Here is a 27,379-nt window from a genome sequence, read left to right on the forward strand (position 1 = left end):
GTGCTTACAGCGCGGACACTCTGGTTCATTATTGACCTCATTAGCGTTAATTACTGAAATCTAGTGTCCACACAAATGAAGCAAGATCATAAATTCACAGTGTGTGCATTTTGGCATCACCGTAACTACATTAAATCTTACGACACAGGTACTGTATTTTCCAGGTTAATGTGGACATTTACTATAAGATGTGTGAGTATGACGTCTGTGGCTGTGAGGACCCCAACAAGTGCCTGTGTTCCGCCATCGCTGCCTATGCTGCTGAGTGTGCCAAGTCATTTGGAACAGACCTGTTTATCAACTGGAGAGAGCACGAAGACATCTCCGACATTTGTGGTCAGTTCAGTCTACATGACATTGTAAAAAGTTTCCGCTCATTGATCATCATCTGCAGTGTAACTTTAAACACATTGAAATTGAATTTCCCAACTAAAATGAGAAAGTATCCATACAATATCTGTAGACCGTTAAGTAACTGCTATCTGCAGTCACCTATCTGCACACTGCAGTCACATATCTGCACACTGCAGTCACCTATCTGCACATGGCAGTCACCTATCTGCACACTGCAGTCACCTATCTGCACACTGCAGTCACCTATCTGCACACTGCAGTCACCTATCTGCACACTGCAGTCACCTATCTGCACACTGCAGTCACCTATCTGCACATGGCAGTCACCTATCTGCACACTGCAGTCACCTATCTGCACACTGCAGTCACCTATCTGCACACTGCAGTCACCTATCTGCACACTGCAGTCACCTATCTGCACACTGCAGTAACATATCTTCACACTGCAGTCACCTATCTGCACACTGCAGTCACATATCTTCACACTGCAGTCACCTATCTGCACACTGCAGTCACGAATCTGCACACTACAGTCACCTATCTGCAAGTGCATTTAGGTGCTATCTGCAGATAGCAGATACCTGACTGTGATAAGACTGTGTTAAGGCTGCATAGTAACAGTATCTGTAGACTGCAGTTACCTATCTGCAATCTCCATACAGGTGAATGCAATCAGAGGGCAGTCTATATGGATGTAGTCTGTATACTACATCAAGATGTACCTTAAATCATCGTAATAGATTATTATATTCTTATGCGATCAAAAATGACATAAAAAGTTGTGACCGACATGAAAATAAAACAAAAATGTCGTAACCTACCAGTCTTACATGTACTTCATCGAATTACTGCAACAGTTAAAGTTGTGCTGAAATCAAATTGTTACAGTAACTGTTGTTACAGTACTATAATTACAGTTGTGCTCGACAGTTTCATGTATTACTTATACATGTAGAAACCTGTTGCTTACATGTATTTGTTTGTTTATTTTTCTCCAGCCCCGTCCTGTTCCGGAGGCCAGGTGTATAGTGAGTGTATGAGCCCCTGCGGCAGCACCTGTAGCGACTTGCGTTACGCTGATGACTGCAACACCATGGGCATCGAGATCCCCTGTATCGCAGGCTGTAACTGCCCCACAGGTAAACAGAAATACATGTTAACTCCTCTGTGTTGGTAGTAATCATAGTACAGTGCTAAAACTTTCTTCCAACACAAAATACACACCGATCAAATTTTCCTTCTTCAGGATCAATACCTATGACCAGTCACTGAAGTACTAATCTCATGAGAGTTAGATCACGCATCCACAAGTTTGATCACGTGTTAATAAGGTCTCGTGTCTGTAAGTCTCGCGAGTTTAGATTCTGAAGTAATTGGTCATCAGTATTGATCCTGAAGAAGGTGACAGTGGTCAAAAATTTGATCCACGTGCACTTTTGTGCTGGAAGAAACTTTAGCATTGTACTAAGAATGGAAATAATTCTGATTGTTTTGCATTCCCGGTTAACTTCCTTTAGGTCTTGTACAGTATGTACAAGCTGCATAAAACCAGACTGTAAGGGGGATGTAACACTTTTGAATGTACATACATCAAGTATGTATCAAGGGTATCAAGCCAAACATATGCAAGTGCATGAATCTGTTTGTTTATCTATTTGTTTGCTTGTTTATTCCCCAGGTTTGGTGTTGGATGATGCGGGTACGTGTGTCCAGCCAGACATGTGCAAGTGTATGAATGGCGACCTGTTCTACGAACCAGGGGCGACACTCAAACAGGGATGCAACCACTGGTAAAATCACTAGTCTTTTATCACTTTGCTGAGCACATTTCTATAAAGTAGGGCCACATGTATGGATGACATCTGTGCATGCTTCAATTTTCGTCTATTTACAATAAAGCAAAACATTTTTGACCATACAGTAAATCATACTAAGTAGCTGCAACATGAGCAAATCTATACCGTAAAGTGCAAAATAATGGAAAACATAATGCTTGTTGTAGAATGCCAACTTGAAAGTCAATTTTTAAGTCAAAGAAGATCAGATGTAAAACTAAACTATTGTTCTGTGCACCATACACTGGTGTGTTTAGTCCACTGCTTCTGTGACATCACGACTGTCGTTATGCAGATAGAACACATGACTCAGAGAGCAGTGGATCATAAGTTGCAGAAAATTTTGAAGTCAACGAAGATTAGATGTAAAAAACTAATCTATTGTTCTGTACACCAAGAACATGTGACTTGGGGATCAGTGGATCATAAGTTGCAGAAAGTCTATAGTGTCCCCTGTCTCTGTTGAGCGATGGTTGTAAAGCCTTGTTTCTTTTCCTCAGTGTTTGTGAGACAGCAGTGTGGAACTGCACGACGACAGACTGCGAGGATCTGACCGTGTGTCCCGGCAACATGGTGTACAAACAGTTTGTGTCTCAGTGTCCGCTGACGTGCGACAACCTGGACCATCCTGTCATCTGTCACGAGGTGCAGCAGTACCCTGGGTGTGCCTGTGAAACTGGCATGGTGTTGGAGGTATGTTTCTTTATTTCTTTAGGTGTACATGTGGCAGGGTTAAAGTCCATAGTCCTTTTACAAGTCCATATGCCCAAATACCCGGGGGCAAGTGAAAAACATTAAGTGCTAATTGGGTATAGCATGTCCTACTGTACTTGGCTGGGCCTGGGCTGTTTTGATCCACTGTACATGGTGGTATTAATGCCTGTATAATTATGCTCTAAGTATTTGCTAGTTCTTGAAGTCTTGCTTTGAATAGATGAGAATAGGAGGAAAGGTCATATACTGCATTTTATGTATTATACATCTTGCGCCTGTGAAAAGTTGGTTTGGGCAAGTTGAAATGAACTTTGAAAACATGACGCCCCAGTCATGTCACAATTCCTGCTGATCTGTGCCAACCTTATTACCTACCAATTGCAAAGAGAGCAGAGGAATATGTACCTTTTCTAGTGTAAAGTGTAAAATTGCTTGTATTGCCATGGCAAGTGGTCCTACATGTAAATGTTTGTTTTTGCAACCAGGGCAACCCCCAGTGTGTCATGCTGGGGGACTAGCACAGAGGGTAGAAATTCTGAATTCAGAATCAGACTCTGTATCATTTGCTTGTTCATGCTGTTGCCATGGTAATGTTTGTTTGTTTGCTTGTTGCTAGGGTGACCAGTGTGTCAGCCCAGAAAACTGCCCCTGCACACACGGAGGACAGAAGTATCAGCGGGGAGAGGAGATCAGACGTGACTGCAACACATGGTCAGTTCTTGTGCTATTCTTGTGCTTCTCTCATCCTGAAAATCTCTGTCCTAATGTAAGTGAAACATTTTACATAATGTTAATAACTGTCATAGATGAACCTTCAGTTTGGATGTTTACAGAATGATTGTTTCTTTGTGTATTGTATACCTCTGTGAATTTTTTACTGGGTGTAACAAACCAGGTCTGTACTGAACAGTACAAATTAATTTGATCTTATTTTTTTTACTCATACCGGGAAGGCCCCTACTCTTTTCAATATGTCTGATCAAGATTCTTGAGGAGTAGCAGTCCTCCATTTCACATCCTATCAGAGGGACTTCTGAGTTACATTCAGAAAGTCATTCAGAAGGCTTTTCCTAAGGACTCAACAGATTTTTCAAACCCAGGACCTCTAGTGTCTGGACCAAACAGCCTTGGTACCATTACTTGCTAAGGGCACAACCTGCTGTATGTGTAATTTGTCCATACTTTTTTTAGAGGCCACGTTCGCCACATATTTCTGAAAATGTTCAGGCTGTACACTCAGGGCGGGTGCGTTGCCCATTCTAGCATGTCCAAGGGGCGAATTTGTAGCCCAATGGCACACAAAGTTTTGCCTGCAGGTAAATTTGCAGAGTTCGTACGGAGGCGGTACTTACCACTTACGGATCCCAAAAGATTGCCCACATTTTGTCACGTAGACAGCACGTATTTGCACGTACGGCGGGTTGAGCCCTTAGCTTTACGTCATGCTGACACCACCTGATGATGTATTGTTGACCTCCCTGCAGCATCTGTAAGGGGAAGCACTGGGACTGCACCCGTGAGAAGTGTGACGGAACCTGCCTGGCCTCGGGAGACCCTCATTACATCACCTTCGATGGGAAGTTCTTCTCCTTCATGGGCCAGTGTAACTACATCCTCTCCAAGCACAACGACAACCTCTTCACTATAACATCGGAGAATGTCGCTTGTGGCACCAGGTAATCTTGTACAGTTACTGTATGTTCAGGATTAAAGCACACACCCCAATTAAAAACCCAGTTTTGGGTAAGACTGTAAAACCGAAACCTAAAATCAACTATGGAAACAGTTAAAACCCCCACTGGTAATCTTATACTGTATGTTCTCAAAAGCACACACACAATTAAAAACCCAGTTTGGGGTAATTCTGTAAAACAAATCTGTAGGACTGAACCTAAAATGGAAACTGGTAAAACCCCAACTGCTAATTTTATACTGTATGTTCTGGATTAAAGCACATTCTCCCCAATTAAGAACCCAATTCCAGGGGGTTACATGTAAATGTAAGTCTCAGACAAGTCTGACAAGCAATCAAAATGGAAAATGGAAAAACTGGAATAAAGTTTGCACCCCTTCTCCACTGATCTTGAACACATTTTCAATTGGATGATGGCTAGGATTTTTAAAAGATGCCATTAGGGTCTAATTTGGATCTAGGACTTTTAGAAATAAATAGCAACATCCAACAGTAACATCCAAACTGATTCTTAGCAATGTAAATTTGTACATTTTCAGAGAGTGAATATACAGAGTTGTAGGATGCAGGATTAGTTTTACTTCCAGTATCAGAGTCTGTATTTGTATCTGTATCTATATAGCCGGTATCTTGGTATAATCGCCCTTTGACGTAACTCACCAGCTTTGCAGGAGGTCACTTGCTAGATTTTTACTTTGAAGTGTACAAGAACCAAATTGAATGTATTAAATTGGATGTGGCCTAACCAACTCCCCCTATCCCCAGTGGAGTGACCTGCACCAAGTCCGTGACCATTAACATCGGTGGGATCGTGATCCACCTCCTGAGGGGGAAGGACGTGACCGTGAACGATCAGCCCGTGGCGATCCCCGCCAACTTCGAAGCGGAGGGAATCGTGATCCACCAGGCGGGCCTGTTCCTCATCGTCAGCGCGCAGATCGGCCTGCAGGTCAAGTGGGACGGAGGTGGGTAGCCATGACAACAGTTGCCACGGAAATTGTAGCATTTGGAAAATTATGCTAATTACCTAGCTCGGAGTCCACAAAAATTGCCGAGGTAATGTAAATGTAATATTGTGACTTGGTGTGTTTGTTTATTTGCAGTTGGATGCCTACTGCGTTGTAAGTGGTAATGCTTAGTTCACCTTTACCTGCAGGGTAACCTATATTCATTGTGTTAACTAACACGGTATTAAGGGGTATCAACTAGATGGACGATGGTTTCAAGTTGTGATATGCTAAAAATATTGTACTTTGAAACTACCGTCCGTCGACTTCATATCCCTAAATACCCTTTTCTTAAAGGCGCCCAGAGCAGTTTTTAGTGCATTAAAATTGGGGATATTCTGGATGAGACAATCGGTACGGTATTGACATTTACTTCACCATTCTAGCACGTTTGTGTCATTATTTCGTACTTTCAGCGTTTAAAAGGACGCACAAACATGCCACAAACGGACCCCTTTGATTTATTATATCCTACAATAAATCAGCACAGGATCGAGCCACTAACGGTTTCCCGTCGGTACTTTTCGGAGATTTTCGAACGCATGAGGTCATCGAGCGAATTGAATCTGATTCGCCCGTTCGCAAATCGAAACTTTATTCGAACAAGTGACGACATCTCCGGAAGCGTTCGGGATTCATTTGTCATGTTCGCGTGCGTTCCGAAAATTTGAAATAATGGCACGTGCAGCGCTCAGATTTTCAATAAGTTCTCACCACCCAACGACGTCTCATCTTTGCTCAATAAATGTCGATATGCAATGAGATAGTGTTATTTAACCTTACTGTGTGAAAAAATGTCTTAAAAATTAAATTTCAAAAGGCTCAAAAACTGCTCTGGGTGCCTTTAAAGCAACAGAATCTGATATAGGTTACCCCACGGATAAAGGTGAACTAGCGTTATACGTAAATAATGTCATCTGTAATAGTGTTGATCACGATGTCTAGTTTTGCTGTGGATGTCTAGTTTGGCTCTATTCCAATGTTGTAGACAACCAGATAGTTTATGACTCATGACTAGCAAACAGTTGTATTGTACATGGTATGTCTGTGGGCATTTGGGGTTACCCATTATGGCTAATGACAATATTATAATATCATATTAGGAACAGTGACCATGCAGGAACTGGACCATTTGCAAGTCCAAGCTTTAGTTTCTGTCCCAAAGTTGAAATTACAGGCAGAGAAAAATCATTACAGCAAAATATGAATTTTGTTCATGATTGTTTTCAGCAACAAGAGTGTACATTAGCCTGGACCCACAGCATGAACAGAATGTTGTTGGCCTGTGCGGAAACTTTGACGGTGACGTGGAGAATGACTTCACCACACGGCAGGGCAACATCGAAACACGCTCGGACCTGTTCGGCAACAGCTGGCGTATCGACGAATCCTGTGCCACGATTGATCATGATGATATCATCCACCCTTGTCAGGTAAGATGCAACTCTTGTTTGAAACTTTTACACAACACAAAATGTGACCTGATGTCTCCCCAATTTAGAAAACACTATAAATTTATTCCTTATCTAAATACTTGGATATTAAGAGGATAGAAAAATGAAGACTAGTTACCAGATATTGCTGCAGATCTAGAGCTGTCTCATCTATTGTTTACAAATCTAGGGTGTCTGTGGATATGCTCCCCAGGAAATTTTGGCAATTGCAACCCTCTAAATTGATTTTTTTTACACATTTTCATGAATTCATGAAGCAAAAACTTTTCATTTTTGAAAGGTTACATGAAAGAAATCTTGGATTTGGATTTTTGGACAGACGGGGTAAAGTCTGTGTTCTGTCCTGTCCTGGGCCGAAGTTATAGGTCTTGGAGACATCCTTACATTGTGTGGATATTGTTGTCAAATAAGTTGAATATAGTGATTAATAATATGTTTGAAATACAGAAAAGGAATGAAAGACAAGACTTGTGTCATTCCAAAATGCAGAATCTAAGACTTACTGCAACTGTTTTTAATTTTGTTGCCAGGCCAATGAGAACAGAGAGACATGGGCCAGGAAGCGGTGTGCTGTCATCGCTGGGGACATGTTCTCAGCCTGTCACAATGTGGTGGCCTACGAGCAGTATCTGGAGTGGTGCATCTTTGATGCCTGCGGGTAAGAACCAGCACTGTCATTGATGTGATGTCACTCTGCAGTTGCCTATGTGAAAATGCTATATAGAGTGGAAAGTATTTTTGACAAAAGTAGCCTTTTAATTTAGGAGAAAAAAACAGAAGTCAATTTTTTTTTTAAATCATTTGTGTTCTTAATAACTTAATTTTGACAATTGTAACATACGTTATCACATTTTGCCACAGTCACAATGTGCTGCTGCAGCTTCAGTGATCTATGAGACACCCACTTTAAAACTAAATATTCCCTTAAACTGCAGTGTGCTTCTGTTTTCACTTGCAGGACCAAACAACTCAAACCTGCCCTAATGCCAAATAAACTGGTGAAATGAACAAATTTTGACAAATAAAAAAGAGCTTCTGAATAGACCCTTAGACATGATTATGTACCTGTTCCTTCTAACCTAAAGTCCTCAAAGGCCAGGCCAAATTTTTCAAGGAAAAGAAGGATTTTCAAGGATTTTGAGTGGTGCTATAATGTTTGTGTATTCCAATTTTGAGACCTGAACTGCACAACATAACTCTAGATCTGATGTCTGCTGTCACTGTGACAGTAGTTTATATGACACTGTACAAGTCATGCATATGAAGCTCGTCACATTATTCCTGTTCTTGTGCAGATGTGACTCAGGAGGGGACTGCGAGTGTTTGTGTACTGCCATTGCTACATACGCTGAAGCTTGCAACGAAGTCGGCATCTACATCCGCTGGAGGTCCCAGGAACTCTGTCGTAAGTACAATATCACGTTCTGTGGTGTCAGGTTGCTCCATAATATTACGTATTATGTATCGCATATTGTGTAATAAAACTGTTTCCAGTCCTGATATCAAATACCAAGTCAATCTCTACAACTTGATAGAAATGGAAGGAACTGGCAAAAAGAAATATTTCAATACACCTGTGCATCTGGAAGGCTTGAAAATGGAAGCCCATATCACATGTGTGAAGGGCGAATGTTATTATAATACAAAATGTAACAAAATGTACTTAACACTCTGAGCATGTGTTTTAAACAATGTCTCCTTCCATGCTGGCTCATTTCTTACTTGTTGTAACTACATTTTCAGCGTTACCAATGAAAATCACTATTTATTGGTCAGAAGAATTTTTGGAAGATATGACGGTGGAGATAGAAAAAAATGTGTCAGGAAATTTTGCTGTATTTCCTCCCTAGCAAAATGTTGATCTAATCTTTGGGTTTTGACATGGAAGCAACTGAAAAATTGTAAGAAATTGGATTGACAAGCATGATTCCTCCCCCAGCCATGCAGTGTGATAACGGGTACATCTACGAGGCGTGTGGCGCGATCTGCCAGGACGACTGTCAGAACATCGGAGACGAGCCCGACTGGTACTGTGTGGAGGGGGAGTGCTCCGAGGGGTGCTTCTGTCCCGAGGGATATCTCGCAAATGGTCTGAACTTCCATTATCTCCTTTTAATCTTCTTTTTGATTTTTGAAGAGTTTGAATACCTTTTCTGATTACATGGTGGCCTTCATGACCTTATTCCTTAAAGCATAGGCAGCTTATTTTTATGTTATGTAATTTCGTTGGGAAAGTTGTCTTAATTACATAATCTATAAATGGATTGCAATATACCATACTAGTAACTGTTACAGTGATTGTATTTAGATTCGCTGGGATTTAATTTCATGGTAGCGGGAAAAAGGATTATTCTGGAGTCTTTTACCGCCATGGAAAAAATGTTTGCGATGGTTTTGATTTTGTGGTGAAGTGTCCACCACGAAAACCGCGAATATTTCTGAATTTACAGTATGCTAAGTGTTTCAAGTATTACACTCTTTCTTGATGTCTTTACACACCCATTTTACAGGCGAGTACTGTATCGAGGCCTTGGAGTGCCCATGTTACCTGAATGGCGTACCTTACCCAGCAAACACCGTCATTCAACACGATTGTCTCAACTGGTAACTCTAGCCATCCACATTCTATACCCAACTCCTATACTAGTTGACTTAATTCAGTTGACATTTAGAAAATGACAATTAGAAGTGGGTAATATAATTAAGTGTTAGATTTATTAAGTAACATAAAACCTCTTAGCAGTTACTGCAGACGTGGCTAGAAGTCTGACACTTATAGAAATTAACATGAACTATTAACAAAAATCAAGTTAAGTAACATTATGATATCAAATGATAATGAATATATGAAGTCAAGAAGTATGATTAGAGCATAAATGAACTTATGATGGATAATTGATTTTCGTAATATTCATACCGTATTCTTCTATGAAATGCATTAAGTAATTCTACTGCTAACACCGTACTTGACTGTCTTACAGCACTTGTATTGATGCACGGTTTGAATGCTGGGGAGAGGCCTGCCCAGGTATGTAGTATACTTTTGTATACTTTATTATCTGGTATACATACCAGAAAATTGGCATTTCACACTAACTTTGCAGGGCATTGTGTCAGAGTTCGTCATATTACAGTGCCGCAGGTAACCTCAGCAAATCTACAGTGTACCTGCATGATTGCTTAAAGCTACATAGTGTTTGGTGGCAGCAAGTTCCACTCTTGCCAAAAACTTTGTACACATCAACCCAGGATTGATATCTCTGATACTTCAGGACATGACTCTTTCTTAATTGTTCTTTTCTTTTATCCTTTACTCAAACGTCACACCCTTTATTTATTCAAAATGATAAAAATCATAGCCTCAATTGGATAGTTGTGTAAAAGGTTGTATCATTAAAGACTTCATTGCTTTTTTTGTTGCCCCCTTGCCTTGTTCAGAGGTGACTTGTGCTGAGAACCAGTACCAGTGTGAGAACGGGCGCTGTATTCCCGTTGGCTGGGTCTGTGACAACGAGAATGACTGTGGAGATGACAGTGATGAGGTGGATTGTGGTACGTCTTTATTCATTTCACTATCTCAATCTCCTGTGCATGGGGAGGTCTAGATCTAATGTAGCTTTTCCAGAGGCAACAAGGGTCCAAAACTACAGTCTGAGATAAAGTCAAACTAGATGTTGAACCTCAAAACACGCCAGAAAGTAAACTCTCGAAACATTTCTGTGAGAAATGATTGTGAGTACTGTAGACTATAGAGATATAATGGAATGAAGATATTTCTGGGATCGTGAATCTCTCTTTCCTCACATGCCCATTCCTCCCATTCCCCTTCCCTCAAATCCCCCTAAGACACCCTTTCCACACACCCCTTCCTCACTTCCCCCTTTCCTTATACAATGTATCCCCCTTCCTTGACATCCCCTTCCCTCACATTCCCCTTCCCTCACATCCCCTTTCCTCACATCCCCCTTCCCTCACACCCCCCTTGCAATTCCCTCATCTCCTCCCAGTTTAGCTGATCCAATTGTTTTATTGACCTTGACACATAACCTCCCATTGTCTGTAGTGCGTACTTGCGGCCCGGATGATTACCAGTGCGACAGTGGACAGTGCATTGCTATAGAGTACCACTGTGACGGCATCTTGGACTGTGGAGACTCTTCCGATGAGAAGGACTGTGGTAAGGACTTTCACCTTAAGATAGAAGAGCAATAGCTTTTATTTCCTTGTAATTCTTCAAAGATGTAAGTTTGGATAAAGTTTAATTGTAATTTCCAACACAAACTTGCCCAAATATTTTACTGATTGACTCCAGTCTATTTGTGTCAGAAAGTAAAGTTAGTAAAATGGGTTACCTAACTTCAGTGGATCTATTACTGGAACAGCCTCAAAAAAGGCCATGGGACCTTTAGTTTTATACCTAAACTTTAAATTTGCTGATTCTGTTGTTATTCCCCAGGCCCTCCTGTGTGTGAGGATAATGAGTTCACCTGTGCTGATGGCCGCTGCATCCCCATCCAGTTCCTGTGTGACGGAGACTATGACTGTGGGTTTGATGACCACTCTGATGAAACTGGATGTGGTATGTGGTGTCGGATATTCTGCTTCAAGTGCAAAGAATTATTCTGTTACTACATTTGTACATGAGCATGAAGCCATGATGTCTTAAGTAAGGAAGCTTTGACATGGCTACTGTAACATTCACTCACTCATGGCAGGGTATTGTCGCTCCCTCTGACTGTAACAGTCAAGTAAAACCCAATCAACATGCATCAAAAACTATAAATGACAGCTGTAAGTTCAAATACTGCAATTGGTAGAAAAAGTAGACCAACAAATGATCTTAAGGGTTTCCCTGCCATTCAACTAGGCCCTTACATCCTGGTCAACTTGGCCCAAAGTCCAAGTCAACTTAGCCAAACCCTCATCTGCTTAGCTCAGCCAGTGCTAGTGTTAGGGGGTTGGGCCAATTTGACCAGGGTGTTTGGCCAGGGAAGTTGGTAAATGGCCAAACTAATGGTTAGAGTCAACTTGGTCAGATTAGCCACAGGTTAAGTTGGTAAAGGAGCAAAGCGTCTGATTTCGAAGACCGAAGGTTTTACCAGTGTTTAGAGATTACTTCTGTCTTCATGTACATGTACTTCACCCAGAAGCTACATGTGAGCGATGTGTGTACTTATATATTGTAGTTGTCATACATGTAGACCTTACGAAAGTTGCTGTGCTTTTGTCGTGTCAATAAAGATTATATAATCCCTGCGTGTGATTGCAGAGAACACGTGTGCCACACCGTACGAGTTCTACTGTCAGGATGGGGAGTGCCTCCCGCTCACACACCGCTGTGATGGACACGACGACTGTGGAGACATGTCGGACGAAGTCGGCTGCAGTAAGTGTTTCTTTGCTGTTTTTATATGTTGAACCTCGGTTAGTAAGTCTGCTCTTACTTTTATGGATTACTTTGTCATGTGGTCAAACACATTTTGAACCAGATTCTGGCCGACAGGCTGAATTAAAGTTCAGAACTTGAACTATGTGGCTCCAGATGTTTTTCTGAGGGATGACTGCAGTGTAGCTTGAGGGATGAATCTACTCTATTATGTACTAAATTCTGAACCAGAACCTTCATTGTAGGTTGAATTTTTTTATAAAGTGTAATTAAAACAGATGGCAGGATACTAGTGCTGCATTGGCATCCACAAGTTAGGAAACTACATTGATGGGATGAACAAGACAAACTGCTGTATGATACCATCTAAATTCAAAGAAAAGTTTGTTTTATTGTGTGCTACATGTTGTAACACAATTGTCAATGTCGGGTGTATGTGTTGTTCAGGACCTGAACATTGTACAGTTTGGTTTAAAGTGATTGACTACTAACAAAATGTAGAAAGGAACCAATAGTTCTCTCAGAAAAATCATTCAGCACCAAGGACAGGGACAATCTGAATTATTCTTCAGTTATTTGTATTAATCATTTATTAGCAATCTGTCTGTCTGTAGTAGGTACTGTTTATTCTGTTTTATAACATGAATTTTAAGTTTAGTCTTTCCAGTTATTCCATCTATTCCCAATGGAAGGGAGCCCTTATAAAAGTCTACAGAACTTTTGACGTAATATTTAAACGACTTAAGCTTTTGGGACACACTCTGTCTCTTTTTCAACCCTGTGGATCTCGTCTTGGTGTTTTTATGTCACAAAAACTATCTTAATATTGATAATCATGCGACAGAAATTATAATTATAGTGATAATCATTGTAGTTGTCATTGCTACCTTGCACAATGGTCATACACCTTTGCCAGCATTTGTTTTTGCTGCACGGTTGCCTGGTTAGCACTAAGAATAATGAATTGCCAACTTGAAGACAGTATCTAATGTGTTAAACTTTGTAGAACTCTGTCAAATGTATCTAATTAACTTTCAGGATTCAATCATTCATTTTGTGTGTACTATATGTACAATGTTTTTGCCTCATCTGTGATGGTTGTTTTCAATTGACGAACATCTGAATTTGTATATTTTTTCCCACAGTTTGCCCACCTGGACATTTCCAGTGTTTGAACAATGAATGCATCAACGCCACACTGGTAAGCTCGGGTGCTTTTTCTCAAGTTCAGCTATTCTAGTCCCAAAACTAAGTTGTTTACAGGCAAGACAAGAAAAAGAAAAATTGCTAGAGCCATGGGTAACTTTAATTAATTTATCTTAAAGTCAACCAATTAGTCAGACATGTTTATGTTTTTAAAAACCTGTCTTTTTTCTTCTAAACTGATTGACATTTTGGCATTAAAAATGAGTTCAATGCTGTTATTTGACTGATGGATAACAATTCCGAGCTGGCTAGAGCCCTGGTGTGAGGGTTAGTGCGAGCATCCCCCACCCCCATGTAAGGGCATGTTTCTTGGCCTTGTCTTCAAATGGATTTTCTGTTTCTCAGCTGTGTGACGGAACAGAGGACTGTACCCGTGGGGAGGATGAAGTCAACTGTGCGACCACAACGGTACCGCCAACAACGGCCGTCACTACGACAGCAGCTCCAACAACAACGGCCCCACCAACGACAGCAACGACTGCACCAACAACAACGACAACTCCACTTCCCACCAGTAAGTTGCAACATAGGATATATGAGAATTCTTGTACACAGCCAGGATATACTTACTGTGCTTACGTTTCGGTAACACCTTCTCCAGAGCTCTGACTGTAGTTCTGCTTCTCGACGCTATATGTAGCCGATGTAGGTGGTGCTTTTGTGGCGAGAACACAAGAAAGTCAACCTCAGTGAACCGGGATGAGGGGGGATACAAACTTTTGGGATTGTGTTCTTGCTGCAAAAGCGCCACCTACATCGGCTACATATAGTGGCAAGAAGCAGAACTTCGGTCAGATTTAGCTCTTAGAATAAGGTGTCTGTTAGAGACCGAAACGTAAGCACCGTATCAGTTAAAGTATGCCCTGGTTGTGTACAAGAATTCTCCTATATTATTTCAACCTGATGAAATTATTTTCGGAAGTAAGTTACAGTGTTTTGTCTGATAGTAATTAAAAACCCTCCCTACGGACATCCTATCTCCTATTCTAACCACTACTCCAAGTTGTGACTGTTTCTTTATATTGAAATAAAGTTGAAATCTTTTTAGTGATCCCATACAGTCTTGCTTTTTAGACCACCATATTGTTAGAAAGGTGTTAAAGCATCTGTACTTATGTATGTCCTTTTTGATTTCAATTGCTATCTGATACGTATACTGTACGTGGGAAAATTTGTTAGACTTAAAGCTTAGCCTTCACAAATGTAGAGTGTTGTTCCCAAATTCATAGAAGAAAATGAAGAACTTTATTGCGCGATAATTGTAACAGGTACAATGTATGGCAATATGTACATACATGGGAGTTGAACCATGTACTATTGTAGGTATCTAGCAACTAATCTAATCTAATCTAACAGTATAAACAATCTTGTTGACATTATACATAGTCACCATGTTGTGTGTTATCAAGATCCACAACAAGCCTAAAAAGAAATACGTTAACATGATAGTCAGTCTTTAGCTACAGGATATAAAGTCTGTTCTCTGTCCTCTCCTCAGCCACTCCCTGTACAGAGTTCTTCGTGTGTGATGATGGGACAGAAATCTGTGGAGATGTCCTGTGTGACGAGATTCCTGACTGTCCAGATGGAAGCGATGAGCTGGAGGAAATATGTAGGATACATGTATTTCTTTATCTATTTTGTTTCTTTTCGTTTTAATGTGAAACACTGGCTCTTGCTGTCTACAAGTGAAGGAACAGCTTTTCAGAAAGCAAAACTGATTAGATAATGGGCCACTGGCAGATTGTTACTGCACTGCAGTGGAATTTTGTAGTTTTGAAATTCCATGTTCTTGACAAGGGATGGTCATGATTTTGAGATAACTTTGTAGATAATCTATTGTCTAAGTGACATAAAATTAGGCTGTCTAGCACAGCATTTTGAGACTACCCAAAAAGTGATTAATTAATTCGCATGATTTTTGACCTGTAGTAACTTTGATAAAGACTGGCAGGGTAATGGTATGTAGATTATACAAATCATGACACTACTTCCATGATTGGTTAGGAAAATTTTAAACTATGTTCTTATTGTGCCAAATGACAGGAACTTCATAGTTAGTACATCGTGTAAATTGTGCACATTACAGGCAAGGAGGTTTGCTACCAGGACCAGTTCCTGTGCCCCAATGGAACCTGCATCGACCCTCACAAGCTTTGTGATGGGGTCAACGACTGCGATAACGGAACCGACGAGCAGAACTGCTGTATGATACCAGTTGTATTTCAGTCATTTTAGTTAAATGATGAAAACTTCTGCATGATACCATTATCGCGTATTTATACCAGGAAGTATTTGCCGGGCAACCAAATCTCCACAACAAAACACTACGAAGAACAGGCTTTCTTGGAGATATAAGAGTTTAGCAATAGCTGAAAAATCTGGAGCCAAAAACCTAGGATTTTTGTCTTAGATTTATGGATTACTTCCTCATAGAGTCAAAATACATTCCGAACCGGAAGTTTCATTTGTTGGATGGAATTTTTAATGAAAACGGACTGTATCATACAACTCTAATAGTGCTTCATTGATATCCACAACATGGGAAACTACATTAATGGAATATACAAGACAAACTGCTGTATAATACCATCTCAGTTGAAAGAGAATTTTGTTTTATTGTGTGCTCCATGTTGTAACACATTGTCACAGTGTTGTTTAGCACCAGGGACAATGTGCAGTTTCCTTGGAAAGACAATAATTGACCACCGTAAATGCAAAATGAACCAATAGTTCTTTCAGAATAACTATTCAGCACCAAGGACAGGGACAATCTGAGTTATTTGTATTATTTATCTATTTACAATTTCCTGTTGCATTATGAACATTTACTCATTTTAGTTCACCTTTGATTTCATTTTGATAATTTATTGCATTTTTTTCAACCAAGAACAAACTATGTGAACACTCCATTTTCTCCCATCACTGAACTAAACCCTAGAGAACTTAAAGACTTTTACAGTCTATACCTTGGATGACAAAAAGATCATTGCAAATCTTGCCTCAAGGCTAACTAATAATGATAAATGAAGATTAATGAAAATATGGGACTTGTGGCTACACTAACTTCAAACGGTACTGGCAAATAATTTAATCTAAACTTAATGTTGGGTTGACTTCTGTATTGGAAGCAGTGAAGTTTTAGTGGGAGTGCTGTTTTTCTTTTCATCAATTAGCAATGAAAAATTTCACTAGCTTATGTTTTGATGGCTTCTGTCATGATTACATCATTTCTGATTATTATTGAAGGAACGGTTAGTCATGATGACAAAGTTGACCGGAACTGTGTTCTCTTTCTAGTGACGACGACACAACCCCCAGTAACGACACCTCTGCTCACTACAACACCAGGTGTGTCGGACTTATCAAGTTTGTCTCGTTTTTGTTAGAGGCTGGATTATGACAGTCACAGCTTAATTTGCTGTTACAGTAGCTATAGCAAAGCATTATCTTTTAATTAGTTTCAAATTCTATAAGCTACAGAAACTAGCTAATAAAGACTGTTCAGTAGTCTGCATAGCTGTAGTATGTAATTGTATATTCAAATTCTTGTCTGTTCTTAATTCATGATTCAAGATGGCATGTAATTATCTTTCCAAGATCTAATAACTAAGATGTTATGTGCAATTTATTGTGATAGACAACGTTATTTTACAGAATAATTTTACATCGTGTAAGCCCAAAGCTAAGGCACAAAATTTAACAAACAAGTCAGGTATGTTATTGGGGAGTTGCCATATTGTGTATTGTAATTATATAGTGAGGTTCTTCAAAACACAACCAGTAAGTTTTGTACTTTTCTCAACTTCAACTTCCAACGTTTCGATGTCTGTCAGACACCATCAGCAGGTTTAGGATATTTACGGATGTATATTGTTAACGTTTTGTAGAGTCCCTAACAGTATGGTTGAAACTTTCCAGTGTGTACTGGGTTCCCATGTGCCACGGTGCCTGGCTGTATCCATCCTAACAACACCTGTGATGGGGAGGACGACTGTGCTGATGGTTCTGATGAACAAAACTGTAAGATCACATTTTAGAGTAGCATCACTTCTCTTGTCAAGGAGGTCATCTGTTATCTACATGTTTATTTTGCTCCGATTCTAGTTTTATGCTTTGAGATTTTTTATGCTTTGAGTTCAATTCAATAGATGCGATTGTTAACTTCGGAAACCTGAAATCTGATGAACATGAATCTTATGGGCATAAATAGGAAACAAATCTTGTTTCTTTATGACATTGTTTTTCCCAAAGTTTTATGAAAACATTAATCTCAGCTAATCTTTGACATGTACATTTAAATGTATTTATACATTACAATTAGCAGTACATGTACAAAGCTACATGTATAGCATTCTGTTAATTAGTTAAAGGGAGCACCAAGAAAAAAACATTGTACATGTTGGTCTTTGACTTTCTCTGCATGTTTTTATTTACTGCTATTATTTCATGACATGTCTGCATATATGAATAAACAAATAAGAATATCTTGGATTATGAAGATACCATCTTAAGACGAGGATGTTATTTTCCTCTCCAGGCCAGGTAACCTGTGATACGCTGCAGTTCCCCTGCTATGATGGATTGCGATGTCTGAACCTGACCTACGTCTGCGATGGCCTGCCAAACTGCTTGGACGGGTCCGATGAGTATGATGAGATTTGCAGTAAGGGTTTTTCCATTCATGTCTGTCTGATATTTGACTTCCTCTTACGCAGGGACATCCAATGGCAAAACCGCCTGTCTGGATGTACCCTGCTTTCTCAACTGTCACCCTTAGTTCCTTACTACGCTGCTTATAAATATTAATGAGCTTACCCTTATAGATGCGAGATCCCTTTTAAAAACTGAAAGACCTATTTCTTCATTGGCTGACAGCTGTTTTGTGGCGACGCCCACAGCAACTAAGAGTGACAGTTGAGAAAGCAGGATACATCCAGACAGGCAGTTTGGCTGTTGGATGTCCTGCATAGGAGGATGATATTTGAAACAGAAACAGAAAGAAAAGCTTTTTTGACTGTGATACTATATTTGTCACATCAATTGTTACAATATTTAACAGTTTGGTGTTTATTTTGAAAATCTAGCCATCTCACTTATTTTACCTAAAGTATCTTTTGTTTTGTACCCTACTGAGTCTGCAGAGGATATCATCCCAAAAAAGTTACTCTCTGTGGCCTAAAAAAAGAAATTGAAGCTTCATATACTGTAAATGCATTTAAGTTCGCGGGGATTTAATTTCGCAGTAGCGGGAAAAATGACTTTTCGCGGTGGTTTTAATTTCGCGGTAACACCATAGACTGCAGTCTAATACCATTATAGAAAAATATTCACGGTGGTTTTAAGTTCGCGGTGAAGTGGTCATCGCGAAAACCGCGAACATTAATCCACCGCGAACATTTCTGCATTTACAGTAGTTGTGACTATCCTTTGCAGATGAGACGTGTACACAGTTCCGCTGTGATAGCGGGAAGTGCATCAACTTCACCAAGCTGTGTGATGGGAAAAATGACTGTGCAGATGGGGAGGATGAGACTATGTGTGGTAAGTGGATATCAAATACAGAATATTGCTGTTATTTATGTCTGTCTGCTATTTTAATCAACCATTCATTGTCCTATCTATGTCTAAATGTCCTGCTTCCTCCCTCATAACAGTGACCACCACAAGACCCACAACAACCACAGCTGTCACAACAACAGCTGGCACACAGGTAACAACAACAACAACCACGGCACCAACAACAACACAGGCTCCGACTACAACAATGTTCACCACAACTGGTATGTACAAATGTAGTTCCGTCACAACTGATAATTGGTTAGGGTGTTACAAAAATGTAAATTTGCATTAAATTAAATCTAATTGTGTAAGAAACATATAATTCTACTGTGTACACTAAGATCACCAGGTTAGACAGAAAACAGTGAAATTAAAGAAATCAACTTGATATACAGCATTTAGACAAATTATTTTAGTAATCTCTGTGGCAGTCACACTTCAGATATCTTAAAGACTTTGTGTACCCAGCAGAATGTTTGAGTGTTACAATAAAATGTGGTTTTGAATAAGCAGCTATTAATTATGTATTTCAATATACTATTGTTCAATGACAAGAAATAGACCCGGTCCATTAAATCTTAAAGCATGGGTCTAACTCGCATTAGCTACATGTATAGGACACCCATGGTTGTGGTAACATCCTTTGTCTTGTTTATTGACATAACCTGCATTTCAGCTAAATTATCAAGTTTTGCTTGTGCCATTGACTAATATTTCAATCTGTTTTTACTAGGTCCCTGTACTGAGTACATCTGTCCTGATGGCAGCTGCATCGATTTTGAGGAGGTCTGTGATGGGACCATGCAGTGTCCAGGAGGAGAGGACGAGGACGACTGTGGTATGATATAAAATGATAAATGATACAGCAAGTTTAAGGTGTATTCTGTATGACCTGAGGTACCAACCTGGCCTGGGTTAGAAGTGTTAATGTCAATCAGCCAAAAGTAAAGAGAAGTTTTAGTGTGAATGTCCATCAGCACGAAGGAAGGGACAGTGTTAGTTTGAATGTCTATCAGCACGAAGGAAGGGACAGTGTAAGTGTGAATGTCTATCAGTACCAAGGAAAGGGACAGTGTTAGTGTGAATGTCTATCAGCACAAAGGAAAGGGACAGTGTTAGTGTGAATGTCTATCAGCACAAAGGAAAGGGACAGTGTTAGTGTGAATGTCTATCAGCACTAAGGAAAGGGACAGTGTTAGTGTGAATGTCTATCAGTACCAAGGAAAGGGACAGTGTTAGTGTGAATGTCTATCAGCACGAAGGAAGGGACAGTGTAAGTGTGAATGTCTATCAGTACCAAGGAAAGGGACAGTGTTAGTGTGAATGTCTATCAGTACCAAGGAAAGGGACAGTGTAAGTGTGAATGTCTATCAGCACCAAGGAAAGGAACAGTGTAAGTGGGGATGTCTATCAGTACCAAGGAAAGGAACAGTGTAAGTGGGGATGTCTATCAGTACCAAGGAAAGGGACAGTGTTAGTTTGAATGTCTATCAGCACCAAGGAAAGGGACAGTGTAAGTGTGAATGTCTATCAGCACCAAGGAAAGGGACAGTGTTAGTGTGAATGTCTATCAGCACCAAGGAAAGGGTCAGTGTTAGTGTGAATGTCTATCAGCACCAAGGAAAGGGACAGTGTTAGTGTGAATGTCTATCAGTACCAAGGAAAGGGACAGTGTTAGTTTGAATGTCTATCAGCACCAAGGAAAGGGACAGTGTAAGTGTGAATGTCTATCAGCACCAAGGAAAGGGACAGTGTTAGTGTGAATGTCTATCAGCACCAAGGAAAGGGACAGTGTTAGTGTGAATGTCTATCAGCACCAAGGAAAGGGTCAGTGTTAGTGTGAATGTCTATCAGCACCAAGGAAAGGGACAGTGGTAGAAGTGTGAATGTCTATGTTAATGTGAATGTCCATCAGCACCAAGGAAAGGGACAGTGTTAGTGTAAATGTTAGAAGATGTGAATGTTAGAAGTGTAAATGTCTATCAGCACCAAGGAAAGGGACAGTAATTAGAAGTGTGAATGTCTATGTTAGTGTGAATGTCTATCAGCACCAGGGAAAGGGACAGTGTTAGAAGTGTGAGTGTCTATGTTAGTGTCAATGTCCATCAGCACCAAGGAAAGGGACAGTAATTAGAAGTGTGAATGTCTATGTTTGAGTGTCTATCAGCAGCAGGGAAAGGGACAGTGTTAGAGGTGTGAATGTCTATGCCTGATACAGAAAATATTTTTCACTTTTGGTGCTACATTTGGACATTCAAAGTACCATCTGGTGTTTTGGAGCCTGTCATTTAGGACCATCGAGTGCATGGGATATTGTCATCCAGTGTTTCCTTTATAGATAGAAAGAAATCTTAATTAACACGACAAAAGTACAGTGACTTTCGAAACGTCTATAACAACTACTTACAGTACACTAAACAAACATATATGGATTTCTACAGGTATACATAAATCAACATATTAGGTCTAGCATGTCATTTACACCATTGGTTCTACAGTATAAGCATTCCTGGATATATTTGCCTACTTGTACACAGTGAGGGTTATCGCCTCCCAGAATGTAGTTAAGTTTATCTATCGAACAGAGAGTAGCAAATTCTTTAGAGAAAGCAGAAAGTAAATTAACGCTAGTTCACCTTTATCTGTAGGGTGGCCTCTATCTGCTTTAAAAACAGCACATTTCGAAGTTTTACGTCTGCTGACAGTGGTTTCGAATTTGCAATATTTTCAAAATGTTTGAAACCACCGTTCGTCGACTTCATATGCCTAAATGCGTTTTTTTCTTACAAAAAACGAATATAGGTTACCGTCGGATAAAGGTGAACCAGCGTCAAATGTGAACAGCTTTGTGCATTTATCATTATACCATGAACAATCCATGAATGAATGAATGAATGGTTTTATTCGATCAATGTGATCCATGAGAAAGTATATGGCAGCCACAGGCTGAATTGCATACTTTTACAATCAAAATAATTGGCTAAGGCAAATAAAGCTAAAAAATACAGTGGAATTATAACTTGTAAGTTTGTATTTTTAAAATCAACAATAGACGCTATCTTAAAACAGATAGGTTCAACGTTAAACCGATGAGGTAGTTTTGACATGCACAATGCGTGGCTACAAGTAGCTTACAGCAGGTAACATGTTCACTATATGGCTAGAGTCCATTCAGTAGGTTGGTCATGTAATGAATAGGACTGTTCTTGTATCGGTATGTCCTTGTCTTAATTGTGGCTAGAAGATGCTCGCTTCTAGTGTTCCTGTTGCTGATGATCCATAACAAAGTGACGTTTATATTAGGTGGCTGGACATCCTGGGGTCCATGGGGAGACTGCAGTGAGACGTGTGACAGCGGCATCCAGACGAGAACCCGCCTCTGCACCGACCCACCACCTCCCATTGATGACCCACTCAAGTATTGCCATGGCGACGCAGAGGAACAACAGGAGTGCTTTGTGGAACCATGTCGTAAGTACCCTTGCTAACTAAAAGGAGATTTTTATTGTTTTTTTCAATTGCTTGTCGCTTTTTGCAGGGTTGGACAGGTTTTCTAAACTTCACTTGTCCTATTGGGCAAGCTCATAAAAGACTTACTTCCCCAAACCCAATTTTCACTTGCTCAAACTTCAAATGTTACTGTTACTAGTATATGCATTTTCACTTACAGCAATGGAATTCTCTTTGGACCATTGCTTGATGTCTTGACTGTAAAAAGTAACAAGTATATCAAAATTGCACTTGAGCAAGTGGGGTAGGTCATGCACTTGCCCAAACAGCACTTTCACTTGCCCTGGACAATATACTAGGGCTATTGGACTTGTCCAACCCTGGTTTGCTGTTTTGGCCTATGGAAGATAGGATCACATTTGGTACAATTTCATCCCAGATTACTCGGTCATTCCAAAGATTGTCAGTTAAATTCCATTTAAAGATGTTGAAAATGTGGTCCTTGTTCAAGGTAACATTAACAATTTTACTAACAGGATATGAAAATGATTGTGTCCACAGCGGAGTCCTGGGGCCCGTGGTCGCGCTGGTCAGAGTGTACTAATGGTTGCCTGGGAGACATGACGTACCGCGTGCGCATGTGCCGCAACAGGTCAGTCCTCTGTTCCCTTGTATAATGCAAGTTCACATTCATCTGCAGGGTTACCTGTATTCGTAGCATTTACCCACACGATATTAAGGAATATCAAGTCGATGGACAGTGGTTTCAAGTTGTAATATGTTCAAACCAGTGTAGTTTGAAAATGTCATCCATCGGCTTGATATCCCTAAATAGCTGCTTTCGAAAGCAATAAATATAGGTTACCCTGCGGATAAAGGAGAACTAGCGTTACATGTACAAACACTGTTTGGCTAAGTACATATACCTATACACAAACTCTCATTCATTTTGTTATGTATTCTTCTGCCATATCATATAATGGTAGAACTATGTTAGCAAGAAAATAGCCTTCAGACAGTTGTCACTTACCAACCTGTACCAAAGACCTCTATTTTAAACTTAACACTGTCAGCATAAAAATCTTCAACTTTGTCAAATTGTCCCAAATGTTAGAGCCCATATGGCAGGGTACTTACATGTAGGCTGTTAGAATCACACAGTTTAGATGCAGAACGTCAAGGTTGTACTGTTTGTCTTCGTCAGTTACATTGTATAATATCAGCTATGCCTCTATTCAGCCATTCTATGATTTTAAAATGTGATTTCTACATAAATACCAGTTATTTCGTTTCTTAGGTATTGCAAGTTCACCTTTATCCGTGGGGTAACCTATACCCGTTGTTTTCAAAACAGGGTATTTTTGGATATCACGTCGACAGACATTGGTTTCAAATTGCAATATTTTCAGTACATTGCAGTTTAAACTACCACCTATCGGCTTGATGTGCCTAGATGCTCTGTTTGAAAAACAACACTGTCAGGTAAAGGTTACCACACGGACAAAGGTGAACTAGCGTTGCTTCACTTTCTTCCTTTTTAGGTATGAAAAGATAACTGTAATACTGGACAGGTAGATAAATTTTTCTGGAATCTTGCAGAGTTGGTGATGGGATGCCACAGTGTATCAACGTCCTGAATGCCACCATGACCACCCTGGAGTACAAAATGTGTAACAGGTCCGATTGTCAAGGTAAGTTATCTCTTTTGATATGTTTGTTGCACCACAGGATTTCAAAGTTTTTCATTGGATATGTATGCATGAGTGTATAACTTGTGTTCATAGATATGCTCATATTAGTTAGGTTTATTAGTCACAACCAGGGAGTACTTACATCCAATGTTTCGATGTCTGTCAGACACCATCATCAGGGTAGAGTGACTGGATCTGCACTTATAGCCGGTGTAGGTGGCGCTGCAACAGCTCCAGTCATTCTAATCTGATCTAGTCATTCTAACCCTGATAGTCGTGTCTGCCTCCTTGCCTTTAAAACAACCAGGCAGTAGACAGAAACCATGGACAATATTAAGTTAAACTTGAAAGTTCATCTGTGTTGTTAGAAGTCATTATTATTTAAGACAGTGTAGTTTACAAAAATGTAACTGTAACACAAAAATTGGACTCACCCAAATTTTCGACTGAACAGCACCTGAGTCTTAAAAAATGTCAAGGAATGAACAAGCCACTGTTGTCGTGATGTCATGTTATGCAGATAGAACACGTGACTCAGTAAGCAGTGGATCATAGGCTGCAGGAATTCTATGGTGCCCACCGTCTCTGTCCAGGGATGGTTCTTTGGTCACTCTAGCAAAAAAGTCTGGCTCTATGTCCAAGATTTTAACTTTGTCCAGTGAAACTGAATGACCAGGTGATTAGACAATATTGTTGCTGATATCATCCCACAGAACCAGAATGTGTTGAGAACTCGGAGTGGCTTGAAGCAGACGAGTGCAAGACCTGTCCAGGAACGTGTCTGAACTTGTGGTCCCAGGAGATATCCAGCTTGGTGGGGCAGGTGGCAGAGTGTCTCCCACAGCCCTGCGAGCCAGGTTTGTTTGTTTATTTGTTTGTTTATTTGTTGTGTCTAAACTGGTGAACCAGGTTTGTTTGTGTATTTTGTTCGTTCTATCTAAACTACATGTAGTACGATAGGTGAAAGAGTGTCTTCCACAGCCCTGTGAACTAGGTTTGTTTGTTTGTGTATTTTCGTATCTAGTACGACAGGTGAAAGAGTGTCTTACACAGCCCTGTAAACCGGATGTGTTTGTTTGTGTATTTGTTGTGTATAATCTGGTGTGACAGGTGATAGAGTGTCTTCCACAGCCCTGTGAACCAGGTTTGTTTGTTGTGTATTAGTTGTGTTTAAACACTATGGATGACACTACGACCCTATCTTGTGAGTGGAATGACTTTTTAGTACTACTAAACAGTGTAATTCATAACCATTTGATACAAACCTGTACATCTCTTGTGTGTCCATCCAGGTTGCTATTGTAAGGAGGGTTTTGTTGAGCACAACGGAACCTGCATACGGCAGCAGGAGTGCCCCTGTTTCATCAATGGGGTTGTCTACGACTATGGTGATCCCATATCACTAGGACCATGTGAAACTTGGTACATCAAGATCTTCTGCATTCTTTATTTCTTTATTTGGATTCATTACAGACTGAGAGCTGGGGCAAAACAGGTGCAAAATGCACCTTTGAAGGCTGCCCTCCCGCACATAAAAACACATACATGGCACAACAATCATAGACTATACGATAATAATGACATTATCAGAATATACATTTATAACTAACATTAGGCAAATTCATGGTACAATTGGTGAAAATGAAAAAGTGTGCGAAAAACTAGCTCGGTCTTGATGCTAGGCAAGAAGCAACCACAAGAAGTGGTCCAGGTACAGGGAAGGTTGATACAGTCGATGGTACTAAATCTGTTGTATGTCGCCTTCAGTTCTTATCATTCTGTATCATTATCTAATGCCATATAGAGGGCATAATGACCCTTCTCAGGCAGGCAGCATACACATGTAGCTGTAGGTTATATTGCACTGAAAGACCCATCACACATAACCTACAAGTCTAAAATTACACTGTACCATATACTTATGTACTTGTGACTTACCTGGCTTCTTGTGCTAACATGTTTCTGCATGTAAATTTGTTAAGAAAAAGTGTAACCTATTTTTTCATTATCAACTGCCTAATTTTTTGTACTCCATTCTCCAGTTACTGCATCAATGGAACATTGGGCGAATGTGTGGACACCTACCCATGTAATGGTAGGTTTAAAATTAATACCATTTAAGTCATTCAGGTCCTTACCAGTTTAACATTCCAAGGTCAAGTATACAGTCCTTCATGAGTGTTTAATGAGGGTCTGCATGACACTTTTCGATATGGTGCAGGCAACGTCTTTGATTTCCTGCATGACGTGCATGACGCCATCTTATCAATGTACATGCGTACAGTAGAGTATAGTACATGCTAATGAGACAGCCAAATTTTATCTGAGTAATACGCTGGTGGTTCTTCTGATTTCAGCATTTACCATTGAAGAGGTCCCCCATGCAGAACCTGTTCAATGTTGTAGTACATTACCACAGAATCTGATATGGGACCAAGTCTCCTTGAAATAAATTTTAAGACAGTTCTACAAAACAGTGGCTTTCAAGAATGGACTATAATCAAGTATTAATAAGTCTTAAGTTTGTATAATTATGTGAACTGAGTTATTATGTTTTATTCTTGTAGTTTTATCCAGAACACAGTAACTGTTGTTTTAACCAGTATGTTGGTACTGTTTGCAGTGGACTGCGAATGGTCCGAGTGGACGTCATGGGGACCAGTAGTTGGACCATGTGGTACAGAAGTACAGCAGTACTCCTACAGGTACAGTCTGAAGTTATACTGTAAACTGGACCATGTGGTACAGAAGTACAGCAGTACTCCTACAGGTACAGTCTGAAGTTAAACTGTAAACTGGACCATGTGGTACAGAAGTACAGCAGTACTCCTACAGGTACAGTCTGAAGTTAAACTGTAAACTGGACCATGTGGTACAGAAGTACAGCAGTACTCCTACAGGTACAGTCTGAAGTTATACTGTAAACTGGACCATGTGGTACAGAAGTACAGCAGTACTCCTACAGGTACAGTCTGAAGTTAAACTGTAAACTGGACCATGTGGTACAGAAGTACAACAGTACTCCTA

General features: G+C 40.1%; 1 protein-coding gene and 1 long non-coding RNA gene across 2 annotated transcripts in view; both read left to right on the forward strand.

Annotated features, from left to right (window-relative positions):
- The window catches only part of LOC118403437 (SCO-spondin-like), a 28,416-nt gene extending 14,158 nt beyond the window's left edge, over positions 1–14,258 (forward strand). The window contains exons 19-38 of the mRNA XM_035802152.1: positions 165–336; positions 1,353–1,493; positions 2,033–2,144; positions 2,690–2,882; positions 3,520–3,614; positions 4,388–4,579; positions 5,362–5,561; positions 6,834–7,036; positions 7,588–7,715; positions 8,353–8,462; positions 8,997–9,146; positions 9,568–9,661; positions 10,039–10,085; positions 10,496–10,609; positions 11,121–11,234; positions 11,514–11,636; positions 12,327–12,443; positions 13,589–13,644; positions 13,995–14,163; positions 14,251–14,258. Of these exons, the coding sequence (XP_035658045.1) occupies positions 165–336; positions 1,353–1,493; positions 2,033–2,144; positions 2,690–2,882; positions 3,520–3,614; positions 4,388–4,579; positions 5,362–5,561; positions 6,834–7,036; positions 7,588–7,715; positions 8,353–8,462; positions 8,997–9,146; positions 9,568–9,661; positions 10,039–10,085; positions 10,496–10,609; positions 11,121–11,234; positions 11,514–11,636; positions 12,327–12,443; positions 13,589–13,644; positions 13,995–14,163; positions 14,251–14,258 (2,538 nt within the window). The remainder of the gene's footprint in view (positions 1–164; positions 337–1,352; positions 1,494–2,032; positions 2,145–2,689; positions 2,883–3,519; positions 3,615–4,387; positions 4,580–5,361; positions 5,562–6,833; positions 7,037–7,587; positions 7,716–8,352; positions 8,463–8,996; positions 9,147–9,567; positions 9,662–10,038; positions 10,086–10,495; positions 10,610–11,120; positions 11,235–11,513; positions 11,637–12,326; positions 12,444–13,588; positions 13,645–13,994; positions 14,164–14,250) is intronic.
- A 2,691-nt stretch (positions 14,259–16,949) lies between these two features.
- On the forward strand, positions 16,950–19,187 carry LOC118432722. The gene is made up of 4 exons (XR_004833121.1): positions 16,950–17,000; positions 17,571–17,672; positions 18,190–18,315; positions 19,086–19,187. It is a non-coding gene; the product is annotated as an uncharacterized LOC118432722 (long non-coding RNA).
- Positions 19,188–27,379: the final 8,192 nt, after the last annotated feature.

The sequence above is a fragment of the Branchiostoma floridae genome, chromosome 16, assembly GCF_000003815.2.
Source record: "Branchiostoma floridae strain S238N-H82 chromosome 16, Bfl_VNyyK, whole genome shotgun sequence".
In the NCBI taxonomy this organism is placed as follows: Eukaryota; Metazoa; Chordata; class Leptocardii; order Amphioxiformes; family Branchiostomatidae; genus Branchiostoma; species Branchiostoma floridae.